The sequence below is a fragment of the Suricata suricatta genome, chromosome 7 (genome assembly GCF_006229205.1).
Source record: "Suricata suricatta isolate VVHF042 chromosome 7, meerkat_22Aug2017_6uvM2_HiC, whole genome shotgun sequence".
Taxonomy (NCBI): Eukaryota; Metazoa; Chordata; class Mammalia; order Carnivora; family Herpestidae; genus Suricata; species Suricata suricatta.
In genome coordinates, this window is record NC_043706.1 from 4,657,700 (window position 1) to 4,677,949 (window position 20,250).

Below are 20,250 nucleotides of genomic sequence, written 5' to 3' on the forward strand. Positions count from 1 at the left end.
AGACACAGGCTTCCGTGAACGGCCCCAAGGTGCCCCTCGGCCATGACAAGTGCCCTTGGTCATGACACGTGCCCTTCGGCCATGACAAGGACCTGTGGTCTAGCATGTCCTTAGAAAAGGCAGCCTGGGCTGCCTGGGTGACTCAGTCCGTTAGGCATCCAACTCTTGATTTCAGCTCAGGTCATGATCTCACAGTCCGTAGGATGGAACCCCACATCAGGCTGCAGTAACGGCATGGAGCTGTGGGATGCACTCGCTCCTCCTCTCTCTGCCCCTCCCCCACTCGCTCTCTCAGTTTCTAAATAAATAAACAAACATTAAAATTTAAAAAACAGGGGGTGCCTGGGTGGCTCAGTCAGTCAAGCATCTGACTTCAGCTCAGGTCAGATCCCACTGCCGACAGCTAGCTCAGAGCCTGGAGCCTTCTTGTGATTCTGTACCTCCCTCTCTCTCTGACCCTCCCCTGCTCGTGCTGTCTCTCTCTGTCTCTCAAAAATAAATTAAAAACATTAAAAAAATTTTTAATAATAAAAAAAATTTTTAAACAAAAACAAAAACCAGTAGCAGCCACAGCAGTTACAACACAGCCCTTCTTCGGCTCTTCTGTGTGCACCTTCTACTTACAGGACACACGCCACCGGCCGCAGGCTCGCTCTTTATTCCAGTTCAGCTCTCATTGTTACACCCTTGGATTCGTTTTCCACAACAGAGCCTTCCCTTGCAGGTGGCTGAGGTGACACACTAGCTACGAGGCTAAAAACAAGTGCCACATAGAAATGCTGGGCCTGCCCTGCCCAGACCTTGAGCTCTATCCATTTTTTCTTATATGAAATAGCATAAGTTGGTACATTAATTCGGTACTCACATGTGAAGGGCTAAAACAAATATAAAAATACCTAGGTGAGAGCTGGTGTTTCTATAAATCTTGAACCTTCGCAAAACCGTAGCTGTTGAAACAAACTAAAAGTTGTAGATTGGTTCATTTTTGATGCTTTTTACCCTCCCCCACCCAAACAAGTAGAAGATACCTATTCTTATCCAGTGGTACCATTGGGATGTCGTTGTTTCTCTGGTCATCTGGGACCTTCACAGGGTGCCTTCTCTTGGCTTCTTAGAACTCTTACCAATTGCAGAGCACCTGGGTGGCACAGTCGGTTGAGCATCCAACTTCGGCTCAGGTCGTGATCTCACAGTTCATGAGTTCGAGCCCTGCGTTGGGCTCTGTGCTGATAGCTCAGAGCCTGGAGCTGCTTGGGATTCTGTGTCTCCACCTCTCTCTGCCCCTCCCTACCTGCACTCTGTCTCTTTCTTTCTCTCTCTGAAGAGTAAGTAAACATTAAAAAAAAAAAAAAAAAAAGAACTCTACCGATCTGAATGTCACAACTGCCACCTCTTCTTGGGCCACCACTCAAACTCAGGTGAGCAAGAATGCGCTTACATGTCCTGCGAGATGGCTGATGCATCTCTGCAAGCCACGGGGAGGTGTCTGATGCTTCCCCAAGCCGGGACACAGTGCCCACTCCCCACTCAAACCAGCAGGGCTACGGGCTTCATGCTCACAGGGACAATGTGGTCCAGAAGTCCCATCCAAGGACCCTGTTCCCGGGGGAGTCACCTGGGTGGCTCGGCTGGTTTAACATTCGATTCTTGGCTTGTGCTCAGATCCTGATCTCACAATTCATAGGATCAAGCCCGTGTTAGGCTCTGTGCTGGCGGTGCAGATCTTCTTGGGATTCTCTCCCTCTCTCCCCCTCTTTCTCCCCCTGTGTCTCCTCCTTCCCTGCTCATATATGTACACACTCCCTCAAGATAAATAAATAAACATTCAAAAAACAAAAGAAAACAAAAATCCCATTACCAACGGTGGACTGACCGGGCCCATATACAGCATTTTATCCCTCTTGAGTGAGTCAGTTTCTGCAAACACGCTGAGAGAAAGTCCGCTTAGGTTGGTTTGGGCCAGGGAAGCCTTGGCATGTCTGGCATGCGGAACGGGTTAAACTTTGGTTAGGTGGTTATAGCCTGGAGGCTCTTAGGGGGACAGGAGGGAGATGGACAGGGGAGAGTGGAAAGGCATCCTGTGCTGAAGTTCATCCTCTTGATAATTTTCACAAGGGCTGGCCCTGCAGGTCAAAGGCCAGTTGGTGGTAACTATGCAAAAGTGCAAAAGCCTAAGTGAAATGGGACATTTAGTATGATTATTACTCACAACAGCCAAAAAGTGGAAACAGTGCAAATGTCCATCAGCTGACAAGTGCACAAAGTGCGATCTATCAGGGGGATTGTACCGCATACAAGGAATGAGACCCTGACTTGGGCTGCAACGTGGAGGGACCTTGAACATGCCTGGCTATGTGACAGCGCAAGACGCACACAGCCGCATATTATGTGATTCCGTTCCCACGTGTCCAGACGAGGCGAACCTGGAGAGAGAGGGATCAGTAGTCTCTAGAAGCTGGAGGGCGGAGACCAGGGGAGTGCCTGCTGAAGGCTCCCGGGTTCTGTTTACAGCCGTGCGAATGACCTGGCCCCTGTCTCTTAGTACCAACTAAAAGTAAACTTTATTATTAAAAAAGGAAAGAAAATGATCTGGAATAGGTGGTAGTGACGGTCTGTGAGTATATGGAAAACCTCCGGCCGTACACTTTCAAGGGTGTGTATTATGGTGTGGGAATGACATCCCAATTTCTTCACACACCCGAGAATCCAGGCCGAGTCTCCTCACTGCTGGGAGGGCCCCTCATGTGCTAGATGCCATATCATGAGCAAACGCATCATCCGGTGCTCGAATACACTTCCAACTCTTCCGTCCAGGCACTCCGGTGTCACTAGAGTTGATGGGTGCTCAGTAAGCATGGACTATCATTCTAGGCACTGTAAGGAACCAGATAAATTTAAACCAAAAAACCGAGGTCTTCATCGTTAGGGAGCTTCAACATAAATGGAGTCACTACTGTATCTTTCTCTCTCCTATAAACAGATATATGAATACACAGTTGCGTATAAGAATAATAGCAATACTACAGCTCTATTTATTGAGAGCTAGCTTTGTGCCAAGACCGGTTTTCAGTCCTTTACGTGTGTCACCACGCTTAAGATTCACAAGCCATGTGAGTGGTTTCTATTCCACCCATTTTGCAGATTAACAGACTACAGCACGAGAAGTTAAGTAAAATGCAAGAAACACGTGAGGAAGTTGAGACAGGGTAGAAATAGATATAAATACAGCTGTACATAAGTAATGATAATTAGGTCAACATAAGTCATTGGGAATCAGAGAGATAGTAGAGAGCCGGTCACACAGTGCTCAGTGAATGCGGCCTGGGTCTTGAACCAGTTTAAAAGATAATTGGGCGGGGGGGGGGGGGTGCCCCTGGGTGCATCCAATTACTAATTTTGGCTCAAGTTATGATCATGGGATTGAGCCCCACATCAGGCTCTGTGCTGATTCTGCTTGGAGACTGCAGATTCTGTTTGGATTTTGTCTCCTTCTCTCTCTGCCCCTCTGATACTTACACTCTCTGTCTCTCTCAAAAAATAAATAAGTAAACTTTAAAAAAAAGAAAAGAGGGGCACCTGGGAGGCTCAGTGGGCTAAGCGTCTGACTAGCTCAGGTCATGATCTCGCAGTTTGTGAGTTTGAGCCCTGTGTTGGGCTCCATGTTGACAGCTCAGAGCCTGGAGCTGCTTCATGTTCTGTGTCTCTCTCCCTTTCTTCCCTTACCCTACTCATGCTCTATCTCTCTCTCAAAAATAAACACTAAAATATTTTTTAACTTAAAAAAATAAAAAAGAAAGAAAAGAAAAGATCACTGGGAACAGGGTCTGTCAGACGGGGAGCAGAGCACGCAGGTTCCTTGACAGCAGCAAGCAGGGCACAGCATGACTGCGGCAGGAACGGGGCAGCCGGAGGGAACGGGACACAGATGTGTAGAATCTGGAAAAGTCCATGAGGAGGCCTTCCACCTTGATGCCAGGCACAGATCAAACAAGGGAGGTGCTCTGCTCTTCTGAGAGAGAGGCTGGGAGGCGCTCACGGGGACACCCAGCGGGACGGGGGACACCCCGCGGGATGGAGGACACCACAGCGAAGAAATCCCGTATCGTTTGGTGCTAAGAAGCAGACATGTAGCAGTGGTGACCCAGGCATGAAAGTAAGACCGTGACGAGACATGACCATGGGAAAGAGGCACATCTAAGACATAAAAGCTGTTGGGGCACTTGGGTTGAGCGTCTGACTCTTGGTTTGGGCTCAGGTCATGAGCTCACGGGTCGTGGGTTCAGGTCCCACATCAGGCTTCACACTGACAGTGCTGAGCCTGCTTGGGATTTTCTCTCTCTCTCTCTCTCTCTCTCTCTCTCCAAAAATAAATAAATAAAACAAACACTAACCTCCACGTTTTTGGAGGTTTTCCAGACTTAGATAAAACAAACTTTAAACAAAAGAAATATAAGCTATCGAGAAAGAAATTAGCCCGGTAAAGATAAGAACTTATTTCTGCCCTGAGATTTTTGTACAGAGCACCCGTGTGCTATGCATCGGAACTCGGCACCGCCATTCTGCCCCCTCCCTTCCTCCTTTCTGCCTGAACGCCTTGTTCTCCCTCAGCGTCCGGGCGGAAATCTAACCCATCCCTCCTGGTCCGGGCTGGGGGTCATTTTCGTGCACCGCACCCTGGCGCTTTGGAAGGTGACTTTCTTCCACGCAACTCACTTAGTGGCGCGTAGCTTCGGTGCCACTCTTCAGGGTTCTCAGCAGACCCTTTGGTGGTCTTAGCACCTCCACTCGACGTCAGGGCCCTTGAAAACTGGGAACATGACTTTGGACTTTCCAACTTCATATACCACGGAGTCTGTGGCCTGACACAGTAATATATTGAATTCAGAAACCATTCTTTCAGTAAACATGAATTTCTATGGATTTTTGTCGTCGTTCTGAAGATTGTACGAAATGTCTCATTTCATCTATAGTTTAGATCGGGGAGTAAAAGTGATACTTCTAAAACTGCAACCAAATCAAACTGTCCTCCCGGGGTCCCTCCCTTCCAGGCCTTGCTGTACTACTGTGAGGCGCTGACCAAGGCAAACCTCCAGCTCCGGAAGGCGGCGTGCCTGGCCCTGAAGAGCCTGCAGGTAAGGCCCAGCCCCAGGGCCCCGACAGCTCAGCGCTGGGCAGGTCGGGGCCGAGTGCACCCGAGAGCTTTCTTCCCATATGAGAAGCACATATCTTACCGCCTTCACTGTGGGAACTGTGTATTTTTGGGAGGTCTTTCCTTAAAAACAACTTTAGTCCTTATTTCTGAGAGAGAGAGAGAGAGAGAGAGAGAGAGAGAGTGTAAGTGGGGGAGGGGCAGAGAGAGAGGGAGACACAGAATCCACAGCAGGTTCCAGGCTCTGAGCTGTCAGCACACAGCCTGATGTAGATGGGGCTCGAACCCATGGACCTGGAGATCATGACCTGAGCCGAAATCTGATGCTCAACCAACTGAGCCACCCAGGCGCCCTGGGGGTCTTTTCTTTAAACAGTAACTAAATGTGACTTTGTTTTGTTAGAGTTGATAACGTTCAAAATGAAATAATTATGCGTTTCAACAGCTGACAGGTCAGTGTTAGACAGGGATAGCTTATCTCAAAAAAGAGTTGATAGAATGATTTCACCAGTTTTTCTTGTGTACACAAAAGAGGAGGGACAAATAAGATTTATAAGGAAATACTGAAATTCAATGTGCTGGTAAATTCCCAGATGCTTCCCCATGAACTGCTTTAACAAGCAGCTCACCCTTCTTTTTTTTTTTAATATTTATTCATTTTTGAGAGAGAGAGAGAGAGCAAGTAGGGGAGGGGCAGAGAGAAAGACAGAGGATCCAGAGAGAGTGGAGAGCCCAGTGTGGGGCTCAAGCCCACAGTCCGCAAGACCACAACCCGAGCTGAAGTCGGACGCCCCAATGACTGAGCCACCCAGGCGCCAAGCAGCTCACCCGTCCCATAGTGTCCAGGGGAGGTGGCCCTGAGCAGTGACAGAGCTAACACATAAATAAAACAAAGGCTGAGAATTCCCGACGTTAGAGGGTGCGCCTTTCAGGGCGCCCAGCTGGCTCAGGTTGTGGAGTGTGCAACTTGGAGTCGTGAGTTTGAGCCCCGGGTTGGGTGTAGAGATTACTTAAGGAAATTTAAAAAATGGAAGGAAAGAAGGATGGGAGGAAGGAAGGAAGGGAAGAAGGAAGGAGGAAAGAGTTTGCCTTTCAGTTGGAAAGATTTAATGTTCAACCTACCTTAAATCATCAAAAATAAGAATAGTCACTCTTGAGAAAAAGACAAAGTCATACCTTCACACTTGCTAAGACCTTGGATGGCCTCGTGGGACAAGGGACGGGACTCGTGGCTGAATGGGCATGAGGAGAGGGGTTAATGCTTTCACAAGAAGACCTCATGACCTGTGCAGAGAAACAGCTCTGGGAAATGGAGCCTCCCTCGTCACTTGCTGAAAAATTCCCTTTCGGGGCCAAGAGAGCCCACAGCGATTTTGCTGTTTATTTGACTGGATTTGAGTGGCCCCCTGGTGCCTGTGACTTCTCAGAGATGACAGCTGTGACATGGAGCTGATGGAAACAAAGACACCAGGGTACAGTGAACTGTGTCTGCTTCTGTGGGTTTGTACACTGTGACCGTGACCGTAAAAGCAACAGATTTGACACTAGCAGATCTCAAGTCTGGGAGCACCGATTCCTCGGCTTTTCTCTCTTCTTCCAGACAGTATGATCCTTTGTGCAGGATAAAACCACCCCCAGCTCCTGAAAGGGGCTCTAGGCGGCATGGTGGGAAGAACAGTGCAGGCCCGGGGTTTCATCCACTCAAGTCAATCAACTTTTATTATTATTTATTATTATTATTATTATTATTATTATTACTATTATTACCTAGTTCATGCCAGCAAGCAGACATCCTCATTTTTCTGTTACCAAACTGGACACAGACGAGAGATCGAGACCCTCAAACCCAGGGCCCCCGAGGTTCAGGCCCCTGGTCTGTTTCTGGGCCGGGACAGCCTGGGGCCTGCGCTGGCCGCTCGCTGCGGTTGACATCTTCTGACACTGGCACCAGAGCCGCTGACCTGGCTTCGTTCCAGGAAGGAGAATCGCAATCTCGTAATCTGGTCCCTTAGCCGGTCAGAATCTCAGCAGAAGCATTCTTGTCTGCGGCACCGAGTGCCTGCTCGGCGGTGTCCGTGGAGACCCGGTGCCAGGCCCTCCTCCGCCTACGCGTTCCCCCCTGTGTTTTCTGTGGCTGACCCTACGCTGACCACTCCCCAGCATGTGCCCCAAGGGAGTGTCACCTCCAACTGCACCCCTCTCACCCACGTCCAGTCCTCGGCGCCCCTCCCCCACCTCATCCTCACACCCGCCGGCCCCACCCGCACTGTGTCCCCGATCTCCCTGCTCTGCTCACCTGGATTCAAGCCACCTTCTCGCCCACCTCGGCCTCCTTGGAGCCCACTCCGTCCGTGCCGCTTCCTGGGGAGGTTAGACTGCTCTCTACACAACACCGCCTCGGGGCCCCCGGGCGGCCCAGTCCGAGAAGCGTCAGATTGTAGATTTGGGCTCAGGTCGTGATCTCGTGGTTCATGGTTCCTGAGCTCAAGCCCCACAGGGGGCTCCACACTGACGGCGCAGAGCCTGCTTGGGACTCTCTCTCCCTCCCTCTCTGCCCCTACCCTGCTCACTCTCTAGCTCTCTCAAAACAAAACAAAACAAAAAACCGACGAATCTTGCTTTTAAAGCTCTTATGTGGTTTCCCATGATGGTAAGAACAAAGCTTAGAACACTGAATGTGGCTGGAAAGGCCCTCCTCGATCAGGGCTCTGCTCCCCACGCCTGGCATCGTTTCCCTGCTCCACACACCCCGCACACGCACATCCGCACACGCACACCCTGGCATCGTTTCCCTGCTCCACACACCCCGCACACGCACATCCGCACACGCACACCCTGGCATCGTTTCCATTCTCCACACACCCAGCACACGCACATATGCATGCACACACCCCGGCATCGTTTCCCTGCTCCAGACACCCAGCACACACACACACATGCACACACACACCCTGGCATTGTTTTCCTTCTCCACACTGCCCAGCACACACACACACACAGGCACGCTCACACACTCACCACCTACCTGAAGACACCTCTTCCTCTGTGAAGACTCCCCAGGTCAGACCAGGTCACATTTCCCAGCCGTGTTCTGCCCGAGCACCGTGCCCCGCCTGTCACTGTCCCTCCGTCTGTCTTTCCCCTGGACCGGAAATGCTGGAAGGCCAGTACCGGCCCCATCCGTGGGGTGCTGATACGTGTGGGCTGAGCGGACACAAGATTCCGACTTCCCAGCTCTCCTCCCAATGGGCACACTGAGGCCCTCACTGAGCGCAGGGGTGGGTGGGGACCAGTGAGGCGCACGGGAAGGAGCTGGGAGACGGGGATCTCCGAGTCCTCAGGGCCCCTGCCGGAGACCAGGCGCCCCTGGGAGTGACAGCCCGAACGCGTGCCTTTACAAGAGCCCCGGAGCGAGTCCAGCACCCGGCCGGACCAGGGAGCCCTGGGCCGATGGTCCCGGTGGCCCCGACGGGGTGTCCATGCTAACGGCTCTCTCCCCTCAGGCCACCGAAAGCATCAAGATGCTGGTGATGTTGTGCCAGTGCGACACTGAGGAAATCAGAAACGTGGCCTCGGAGACCCTCCTGTCTCTTGGTGAGTTTCGCTTGCACAGCTGTTTCCCTTGGCGCTCTCCAAGGGAGCTGGGCCCCGAAGGTTCGTGCGCCTGCAGGAGGCCATTCCCGGGGGCCCTGCCACACTCACGCTCACAGCACCCAGGGCACGTCACACCCAGGGGATGTCACATACACAGTACGTCATACACGTGCCATGTCACACACACAAGGTACATCACACCCACACAAGTGGTGCGTCACACTCACAGGGTATGTCCGATTCACACACACATTGTAAGTCAGACACACACACACAGTATGAGGACCTGGTCGGGTTCCGTCTCCCTCAGGTGCCTTTCTCACCGTCCAGAGCTGAGGGTGAGCTGCGCCCGGGAGGCGGGAGCACGGACCTTGGCCTTGAAGGAAGCTGGAGTCAGGGAGCCGCAGGCCGGGCTGGGACGCGGGGCCACGGGGCTGGCGAGGTGGCAGGCGTGGCGGGCGCTCTAATCCCCTGCTCGCAGGGCCTCCCCCTGCCTCTCAGGTCAACCTCCCGTCTCCCTGCCGACCTGTGCCCACCTGAGTCCTGACACCAGAGAAAAGAAGCGAATTAGTTCTTGACTCAGGAAGAGCCAGAGGAAGCTTCCCTTCACCTCACCCTTTCCAGGCTCTTGCCCAGCAGGGCTCACCCCTGTGTGCCTTCCTGGGGTGCAGCGGGCGGAGAGGGGCTGTTCTGATCCTGTGCAAGAAACACGAACCGTTGTTGTTTTACTGCTGCAGCCACTCTCACTGTGTAAAAACCATATATACTTCTAAGATCCTCAAGTACAATCCGGTCAGCAATGCTAGTTGGAAAAAAGCCACCCGGTTTGTGTGTAGGGGCTTAAGGCGGAGTCCCGTGGCACTGATAGCCACCGTGAGAATGTCACTCGTTGCTGGCACTCTTTCTTACAGTTACTGGTTCAGTAGCGCTTCCCTCTGCTATTGAATACGTCATTTGATGCAGGGTTCCGAGCCAGCATGTGTTTGTTTGAAGGATAAAACAGTTACTCCTTGTGGCGCCTGGGTGGCTCAGTCGGTTAAGCATCTGACTTCAGCTCAGGTCGTGATCTCACGGATCGTGGGTTCGAGCCCCACATTGGGCTCAGTCCTGACAGCTAGCTCAGAGCCCAGAGCCTGTTTTGGATTCTATGTCTCCCTCTCTCTCTGCCCCTCCCCCCCAAACAATAAAAGAAAAACATTTTTAAAAATTAAAAAAAAAAAACAAGTTATTTCCTATGGCCACTTTAGGCATACATCCATAATTCCCTAAAACCACGCCCGGGGTGTTATTAGTAGGAAGCTGTTTTAGCCCATCGTGTTCTGGACGCACACTGAAGGCAAGCCAGGCGTTTGCAAAGCCCAGCCCTGCGACCCTTCCTGAGCCAGTGTGACCCCGAGAAACTCATCCCTGCCGGCTGTGCCCCAAGAGCCATTCAGCCGCACAAACAGCATCTCCAGGAGTGACCAGCACACCTGCTTTCTCTGCGGGGGCCCCCCAGCCCCCGTGCCCCCCACACACACACCACCAGCTCACCGTTCCTGACACAAGCTGGAATCACCAAGGAGGCTTTAAAACATCCTCATGCCCGGAGTTCTCCTCCCAAAGGTTCTGATTTCATTGGTCTGGGGTGTGCCACCGCCACCGAGTCCCGACGCACCCACACTCTGTGGGACTCCAGGGAAGGACGGGACACCCCTAAACTGGGACCTATCCATGCCCAAGCTAGGCACTGGCCGGTGTCCGCTGGTTTTTAAATCGCTTTAGTTAGCCAAGGCATCTGACTGTGCCCGAGTGGGGAAGGAACATGGTGTGAGTGTGCCTGACTCTGCCCCACCCCCAGCCGTCTCTGTCTCCCCCGCCATCACCTGCAAAGGTGCTGTGTTTAATGTTTTATATGTCAGGGTTGTGTGCAAGTACTTTGTTTTAAATGAAGGATTCTACTCCAAAGCAATAAAAAGGTAAAAACTGCTGAATGGGGGCGGGGGGGGGGGAGATAGCGTTTGCCTCAGGAAAGGCAAGGCATGCAAAAGCCGTCTACAGAAATCTCTACAATGTGGTGGCTCTGCCTAGAGAAGAGTTCACTAAGTTCTTGTAAATGCAGGTGACTCCCTCTTTTTGTGTCTGATATATTACTGAAAAAATGAAACATACCCCTCCAGAGGACAAACTTTTGGTTGATCAAGAGGCTTCTGTTTCCACAGATGACAATATATTATAAAATCCACAACTGCATTGCTTTTCAAAACCTCACTAACATTGGGGCACCTGGGTGGCTCAGTCAGTTAAGCGTCCGGCTTCAGCTCAGGTCATGATTTCACAGTTTGTGGGTTCAAGCCCTACATCGGGCTCTGTGCTGACCGCTCAGAGCCTGGAACTGCTTCTGATTCTGTGTCTCCCTCTCTCTCTGCCCCTTCTCCACTCATGCTCTGTTTCTCTCTGTCTCAATAATAAACATTAAGAAAAATTTTTAAGAATTAAAAAAAACTAACATCAATATATTTTTAGCATTTCATGAATCTTTTTTTACTTTTTTTCTTAATGAAATTTTATTTAATATTTATTATTTTTGAGAGTCTGAGCCACCCAGGCATCCCTCTGAATGAACTTCTGATTGAGCACACCTCATTATTCCCAGCTTGTATTAAATACATGAAAGCCTGCTTCTTATCGCTAGTTCTCTGCAGTTTTCCCCCCATTTCCTAATCATTGTTTTATTTTTTTTAATGTTTATTTATTTTTGAGAGACAGAGAGACAGGAAGGGGAAATGCAGAATCTGAAGCAGGCTCCAGGCTCTGAGCGAGCTGTCAGCACAGAGCCCGATGCGGGGCTCAAACCCATGAACCGTGAGATCATGACCTGAGCCGAAGCCGGACGCTTAACCGACCGAGCTACCCAGGCACCCTCCTAATCATCGTTTTAAATAGGAAACATGGAAGGGAATGTTCAAATAATTTGCAAATACATGTTGGCTGTCCGAGATGGGACTACTGACAGACATGATCTAGTGACGAGCTGGCCGGTGGCGTCACCGTGTGTGTCCAAGGCCAGGGGCTATTTTTTTAGCTAAAGTTTGAAAGCCTAAATTTGACTTTTATAAAAGACCCTTTAGATATGTCAATATATAATGTAAAAAAGTAGAAGTTATGCCAAAGTTCAGTGCTTTGAAGTCAAGGACCAGCTATACTGAAATCCTTAACACATTTAAAATATAATCCATATGGTTCCTCAGGAAGAAATCTATTCTGTGAAATTATTGCCATTAAATCCCATGGGACTTCAACCGTTCCACACCCTGATGTTATTTTAGTCTCTGGCATTAACTCAGAAGTCTTTGGTTGTTCTACAAAGGAAAAAAGAGACAAACCAAAAAGTGACTCTTAACTACAGAGAACGCACTGATGGTCACCAGCGGGGAGGGGGAGGGGGGAGGGGGAGATCGGTGAAGGGGATGAAGAGCTCACTGATCATGATGAGCCCTGGGTGATGTATGGAGTTGTTGAATCATCATATTGTACACCTAAAACTAATACAACGCTGTGTGTTCACTATACTGGAATTTTAAATGTAAAAAAAACAGTTCTTGGTTCTTCTAAACATTACCTAGGAAACAAGTAGATAACTAAAGTTAACATTAGCAAAACGTAGTCATCCATTCCCAAACAACTGGTATCAATTTGCTATCCCGAGTGATGAATAAGAAAGCTAAACCGACGGTTATTTTTTGATGTTCTGTGCGCAGGAGAAGATGGGCGGCTGGCGTATGAACAGCTGGACAAATTTCCTCGAGACTCTGTTAACGTCGGGGGGCGTCCTGGGGCTGAGGTCGCCACGGCCTTTTAAGGAGCTCTGCCTAACAGCTGTCTTAGTACATGGCCCTGTTGGAGACCATGGTGCTGGGCTTTCGCGGCAAGGTTTGAGACTTGGAGAGTTGTGCTGAGGTCGTCTGCAAACGTAAGATGCTATAGATAGAACTCAAAGTCGAGTACCTATCTACTTTCCTTTGGCCAGTAGAATGGGGCCATGTATCCCTCCATAGGTTACAGTGTCGATCGAGTCTGACAATACTTAGTGAAAGAGTCCATTTTCTCTCCTGTGTATGGAATTTTACAGCATTCATCTGTGTACTTTTCTGGAAGTGCTCCTGTAAGCCTGCAATCGTCACGTACTACTGAATGAGTATCGTACACCTTGCGGTGTTGCTCTGCCGCGTCCTGAGGCTTGAGTGGCCCCACCAGCTACCTAATTTTACCTTAAATGCAAAGCACAAAAAAGAATTTCTTCAAATAAAAGTTTACCTGCAGAACTTGGTAAAATCACACATTGTTAAGAGTTTAAACTTTTTTTAACTTCATTTTTCCCCCAAGCCTCCACTACGGCTTTTGTTTCTTTTCTCCATCCTGACCGTTCCCAAAGCCTGTTTCTGTGATGGTTGAAAGACAGATGACTGAGAACTACCTTATTAAGATGATACCCGTACTCCTTAAAATAAGACATTCAGAGTTGAAGTTTTTTGAACAAGAGCCATGTTTTTTATGATACTTTTACAACAGAGGTATTTTGCTGCTAAGACAAATCAAAACCAAAAGTCATGGAATCAGAACGCTGTGATGCTCTTCGCAGTTGTGGGAGGGGCGTTGCAGGAATCTTAATGGGGGGGGCGCCCAGCAGGGGATGCACAGCGGGCCTCGCTGCCACAGAATCCCCATGAGATCAGGAAGAGGTTACTGGCCCAGTCACCGGGTAGGACCTCTGGGCCAAACGGGTAAAACAGCCGCTCCCTTACTGTTTCTGTATCAGGGCACCAGTTCCTCAGGATCAAGTGCAAGACTAGCTCTCCCTAACTTCCCTTCCTCTTAAGAGGACCCACGGTGGGGTGCGCCAGGATAGCAAAATACAGTGTGTGAGTGTGATTCAAACTGTGGACTATCAACTGTATTCTGAACGTGTTTGTATCAAATATTTAGGTGTCGTTTTAAATATTTACATTTTAACAAGACCTTGAAAAACAACTCTTACTCCATTTTAAGGTGAAAATTGTTTGCCAGGCTTCCTGACAAATAGTTCTTTCAACTGTGAAGTTATAATGTGTATATATATTTGTATATTTATAAATATTATATATATGCATATACCCTTCATTTTCAAGGTACCCTGTACAGTCTGTAGGGAGCATGTATAGTCTGTAGCCCATAGTCTCTGTTAAATGGTTGAAATGATTTTTATAGAAAGTCAAATCACAAATGTTACAGAGTTTTTTGTTAGTTTTGTTTTTGTTTTTGTTTTCTAATTTTTTGAATATTGCATGAGTAATTCCATATCTTTTGTATTCATTTCTGCATTTTATTTTTGCTCAGAGGCGGTGCTTTTAGTTTTGTGGCATTTGTATCCATCACTCTTTCCATCATGTAAGTTGAAATAAAAATTATTTTTGAATTCTTACTCTTGTGCACAGAGTCTGCTCTGTGTTTCTCACTTGCCCTTCTGAAATGGGTGCTTCTAAGCACAGGACACCTCGTTTCGCAACTTGTTTTCTCATCTTGAAATCCCTTCACTTGTGAGGTTTGTTGTAAAGGTAACTGGAGAAAAAGAGCTGTGTTGCCGAATTGTGGTATTTGCGATCAGAGGCCACGAGCCCCTTCCGGGTGCCAGGAGCCCAGCCTGCACCCGCCAGTCCCATCCCCGAAGATTCACCCCAGCATTCCACTGGGCAGGGAAGTGTTCACCCACGGGCAGTCTTAAATACCAGATTTCTTTACCTGAGTCAGCAGGGAAAAATGTTTCCTATAAGGAAGGTTTACTGCTATGCTGTTTAACCGAATTGCCTTTCTTAACTTCACAAGATGGTAAAGGAAAATTGTGAACCCCAGCTCAGCAGAAAACACCAGCACTTCTTACTGTAGCCAAAAAGCAAAAGTCTAATGGAAAAAGAAATATTTTTAGCCCTGAAATTTTCCTGGAGAGAATATCTCCTCTTAAATCAATATTCTCTTGTTTTTGAGAAATGCTAAGTGTACTTTGTGTGAGAAACAAATTGTTTGCTAACCTGACCTCTAACTTGTCACTTATTCAAAAAGTTTTTATTGATTTATTTTTTTGCACACTTCCTAGGAATAAGGTATATACTGGGGACTGTTCTGACACTGCAGATAGAGCAGGAAGGAAAAACAAAAGGCAGAAAGGTCTCTGCCCTCCCATGGGCTCATATTCTGGTGAGGGGAGGCAGCAAGACAGGGAAGGCGGTCATAACTGTACAGGCCGGGGACAGGAGGAGTGACCCAGCAAAGGTCACAAGTGTGAAGAGGGTGTCAGGGAAGGCCTAACGGACGATTACATTGAGCAGTGGCCTGAGGAACTGAGGGGTGAACCCCGAGAAGCTCTCCAGGAAGAAGAGGTAACAATATACATGAGGGCCTTGACAAGGAGCCATGCTTGGCGTTTGAGATTTCCTAGCAGACACGATTTATTTTATGGTTGTTGGTTTTTTCTGGTAGACACATTTTAGAAAGTAAAAAGAATAGGGAGAGTTTACTTTAATAATACATTTCTGGGGGCCCCTGGGTGACTCCATCATTAAGCATCCAACTCTTGATTTCGGCTCAGGTCACCATCTCACGATTGGTGAGTTTGACCCCCTGTATTGGGCTCCACACTTAGGATGTGGAGACTGCTTGGGATTCTCCCTCTCTCTCTCTCTCTCTCTCTCCCTCCCTCCCTCCCTCCCTCTTACTCTGCCTCTCCCACTGTGAGATCATGACCTGAGCCAAAATCAAGAGTTGGGACGCTTAACTGACTGAGCCATCCAGGCACCTTCATTCTTTTTTTTTTTCATACTGTCTTCGAAATCCAGTGTGCAGTTTAAACTTACAGCACATGTCAATTCAGATTAGTCACATTCACATGCTGCAAAGCTACATGTGGCTACCATGCTGGCTGATGCATGCCGTGGTTCCCCGTTGTCCCACTAAGAATCCCATGTAGCCTATACATGCACCCACACGTGCTCCCATGCATGCGTGCACGTGTGTGTGGATACAGGGTTCCAACCATGGATTAACATGTTTAACTGTCATGTCTCATTCAGGCTCTTCTCGTCTAGAACAGTACCCACTCCCCCTTTTGTTGAGCTTCTCTACCTTAATATATTTGAAGAGTACAGGCAAGTACACTTTGTAGAATGTCCTAGATTTAGACAGGGGTTCCAAATTTCTACGTTGACAGTAGAGCCTTGTTGATCAGTTGGAAATGAGAAATGAGACAAATAAAAGTCAAGGATAAATCCAAAAATTTCAACCTGAACCACTGGAAGGATTGGGCCCTGTCTTCTGAGAAGAGAAACTGACCAGGAGCTGGCGTAGAGCGGAAGACTGCCAATCCTGATTTGGACGTGTTATACTTGAGGAGCCCTGTAGACATACAAATCGATGGCTGTTTGTTGATGTGAAAAGGATCCAGTCGACATGGAAAACCTGGTGAAGGCAAGAGAAGAACTGTCGGGCAATCTCCGTGAGTGGGACAAGTCACTGCAAGAACGGAGACGGGTCCAGGACGGCTCGAGTCTATGTGCACGTGCATGGATGGAGACAGGCGGATGCAATGAGAGGCAACCATGCCTCACCATTGACTGCTGCTATTTTCTCAGCAAAATAGGACCAACATAGGACATCCATGATGTGGAGGAAAACTCTGATTCCATGACAAATAAGCAGAACAGGCATGATGCTGTGGAAGGAAATTCAGAATGGGTTGGAATAAGCCAACGAGAGCAGGCTAGTCCCCATAGATCCTGTCCGAGCAAGGGGGCAGGGTCGGGAACGTGCCCAGTATGTGTGAGGAGAAGCCAGTGTGGTCGATGCTCAGAGTCCATGGGCCAGAGGCATGTAAGTGAACATGGCTGAACCTGTAGAAGGCCTTCAATGCCGGCCTGAAGAATATAGGCCTCCATTGCTTGCCCCTGACTTGTGGATTCCATTCTCCAGTGTTGCTAAGAGACGTGTCCCAGAGTTCTAGACTGTTAACCTCGGCAGCCACAGCACACGTTTGACTGGAGCGCCGCTGGCCTGTCTCACGTGATGTCTAAGACATGTACTTACTGTGCGCAGTTTTGGACTCAGATCCACCACTGTTTTGTGAGGCTGTACCAGTGCCTCCAGCAGTTCTGGAATGTCACTGTGAAGCACTTTTTCATTAAGAAGGAGGAAGAAGAAGAAATCCCTTCGGTTGACAGGATTTTTCACAAAGAAAAATTTGTGGTGCTCGGTCGTATATTGAAGAATCAATCTCTAGCCATTGAGAAGAGGGCTCAGGCTGCATATAGAATTGGACTATTGGCCTTCACAGGTACAGATTTATTTCTTTAATTTATTTTTAATGTTAATTCATTTTTGCGAGAGAGACAGATTGTGAGTGGGGGAGGGGCAGAGAGAAAGGGAGGCACAGAATTTGAAGCCGGCTCCAGGCTCTGAGCTGTTAGCCCAGAGCCCTACAGGGGACTTGAACTCCCAAGCCGTGAGATCATGACCAGAGATGAAGTCGGAAGCTCAACCGACTGAGCCACCCAGGCACCTCATGCTAGTACCGACGTAATCAGCTGTGCTAGCGTAGGTCTTTCAAAGTCTTTTTGCTTGTTATAACACTATAAGTTAGTGATTTTCATAACTCTGGTCTTAAAACTCCAAAAACATTTCCTTTGCCTAAATTTTTAGTTTTTTGTCTTTGTATCATCGAAGATATTTACTAATCATTTTCTCCTCAAGGAGCCCATATTTTAAAAGAATGTGTCCATCCACTAGATTCTACTCCTGAAATCATTAATGTACTACATACTAACTAACTTGGATGTAAATTTAAAACTAATTAATTAAAATTAAAAAAGAATGTCCACCAAATAACTTAGTAAGAATTTTCCCACTTTTATTAAAGCCCACTATACTGAAATTGCCTATTGGCATTCTCATTATTATTTTAAAAATAAAAGCATCTATACTGACTTGATGTAATTCTAACCCAGTAATATGGTTCCAACACAGAGTAATACCACTTGATGTGTTATTTTCATTTTATTTTTTAATGTTTATCTATATTTGAGAGAGAAGGAGGGAGCAGATGAGGGGCAGAGAGAGGGTGAGACACAGAATCTGAAGCAGGCGCCAGGCTCTGAGCTGTCAGATACATGATCTTCAACAACATGTCTCTTACTTAGCTGGTAGGGCAATCTCCGTGATCGTCTGTAGCATTGACAGACCGATCTCTTTTTTAATGGGTTGCCTGGATGTAATTTGATAGACTAAATTTTTCAAAGAATGGCGTCCGTGAGAGAAAACATTTACCGTTTTCAAGGACCAAGGGGTTCTAGGTGCCCGATCAGGTGAGAGCCACTGGCACGGAGCTAAGAAGGCGGGCAGGGGACTCGCGTGTGAAGGAAGGGTAAATGGTGCCCACCACCTGGGAAAGTTCCCTGTATAGCTTTGTTCGCCATTTGGGGGAAGAGCTGTAACACGACGGCATATAGCCTTAGCCTTAGTTACACTGGTGGAAGGCAGGGAAAGAGCTGATGTCCAGGCTGCAGCTCAAGCTTTAAGTTGGCTAGAACTTCGTTGGGTCCGTGGGACTGTGGCAGTAGCACTAAGAGAAATCCAAGCCAGGTCAAAACCCCAGGGGCTAGAGTCTGGCCAGGGATGCCAGCTTCTCCTCAGCACCTGAAGAGTCTTCGTCCAATGTTTTCTTGCCTAGCACCTTCTCAGGGTTTGAGATCTGAACAAGGGCAATCTGGGGTTCAGGTACATGAGGGAAGGAGAGTCTAGGTCCGGGTTAGGTCAGTAACCAAAGCAAGGGCAACCTTGTAAGGTCACATTGAACTGCGAGAGTCGGGCCGAGAAATGAGACGTCAGAGAGAACGAGAGAGCAAGGGAAGGCTCGGGAGAAACCTCTGACAAGTTGGCCCTGGCTTAGCAGGGAGTGTTCTGATTTTCTGTTTTGTTTGCTCTGTTCATCTTGAAATACTGACTCCTAGGTGCTTGAATAAAGGAACCAGGGAGAAGCCTTTGGGCAGGCAGGGAGTTTCCAGTGCTTTTCATATTTTTTGCTTATCAGCACACTTTTTCGTGTCCACAGCAGCACACCAGGGGGAGAAAAGGAAAAAGGAAAATTCCAAGTACCCAGAGTGTCAGTATACAGCAAAAGGAATGCAGACACATCTGCATTCAAAAGTCACCAGCTCCTAGACATACCAAATATCTGAAAACTTCTGAAATGCAAATACTTATTTTCCAGGAGGACCTACTGCTGGGAAATACGCAGAGGAGCACATGAAAGAAGTAGCCAACTTGTTGCAAAATCACAAGATGGCTCCGAAAGTAAGGATCCTGCTGCTCCAGAGCGTAGCCTGCTGGTGTTATTTAAATCCTGTCAGCCAGAGGAAAGCCAAGCATTTCAAGTTTATCCCTATCCTCGCGGGGATTTTTGAGGACACACTTGATTCTAGCAGCAGAAGTGAAACCAACAGAAACCTCCTCGTTAAATTCTGGGCTTGCTACGTTCTCTCTGTCATGACCTGCAATAACTTGCCTTGCATTAAGGAGCTTAGAGACCACGCTACTCTGAAAAATCATTTGCAAAGGATGGCGAGGGAAAACTGGGCTGGCTGGCCTGAGAATTTCGCAGAGGTGCTATGTTACCTCAATGGTTTTCACTGGAATTAATTTTTGTAAAGAAAGCTACCGTTGCATTAGCGTGGAAAACAGAAATAAACAATAACAAGTCGAGATAGTACTCTAAAGTGTTTTCTTTTAGGTGACTGAAAAATTCTCTATCAATTGTCATGGTGACCGAAATAACCAAACGTATGAAAAGCACTGCTGTTTAAAATGACCTCATAAAGGGGTGCCCGAGTGGCTCAGTTGGCTGAGCGTCCAACTCTCCATTTCAGCTCAGGTCATGATCTCACGTTTCGTGAGTTCAAGCCCCGCATTGGGCTCTAAGCTGACAGCACGGCGTCTGCTTGGGATTCTGTCTCCCTCACTCTCTGCTCCTCCACTGCTTGTGCTGTCTCTGTCTCTGTCTCTCTCTCTCTCTCTCTCGAGTAAATAAACTTAAATTTTTTTTTAAATAAAAATAAAATCTCATAAAATGTAAGTTCATAGACCGGGGATTCAGTGAACGATGCCTGTACAGTTGTTAAGAGCGATGGTGTGTTTGGGGGTTATCAGATGACATTAATACAAGGCACCTGGAGATGTCACAGCCTAACCTCACGCACAGCCGCCCTCACAGTGGACACGACCCCACCTGTACCCTTTCAGCCCTATCTGTCTCAGTGCCCATCCTCCTTCCTTCCAGCTGCCACGAATCTGGCTGAGAGGGTGTTCTGGCTCCCAACACTGGAGCCCACTGCAAGGCCAGCCGGGAGTTCGGGGCAATTAACACTCAATAAAACCACAACTCACGTCCCCTGGCAGAACTCTGGATGGAGACGGGGTCCTCTGTGTTCCGACGCCTAGAGACAGCCTAA

The 20,250-nt window shown here is 48.3% G+C and overlaps 2 protein-coding genes across 2 annotated transcripts in view; both read left to right on the top strand.

Annotated features, from left to right (window-relative positions):
* The window catches only part of RIPOR2 (RHO family interacting cell polarization regulator 2), a 57,146-nt gene extending 42,963 nt beyond the window's left edge, over window positions 1–14,183 (top strand). Inside the window, exons 20-22 of the mRNA XM_029944972.1 lie at window positions 5,049–5,132; window positions 8,653–8,743; window positions 12,484–14,183. Of these exons, the coding sequence (XP_029800832.1) occupies window positions 5,049–5,132; window positions 8,653–8,743; window positions 12,484–12,584 (276 nt within the window). The 3' untranslated portion in view covers window positions 12,585–14,183. The remainder of the gene's footprint in view (window positions 1–5,048; window positions 5,133–8,652; window positions 8,744–12,483) is intronic.
* Window positions 14,184–15,528: 1,345 nt separating this feature from the next.
* ARMH2 (armadillo like helical domain containing 2) lies at window positions 15,529–19,511 on the top strand. Its single transcript, XM_029944288.1, has 2 exons — window positions 15,529–17,081; window positions 19,014–19,511. Exons 1-2 carry the CDS (start codon window positions 16,814–16,816, stop codon window positions 19,439–19,441), a joined length of 696 nt encoding a protein of 231 aa, XP_029800148.1. The 5' UTR covers window positions 15,529–16,813; the 3' UTR covers window positions 19,442–19,511.
* Window positions 19,512–20,250: the final 739 nt, after the last annotated feature.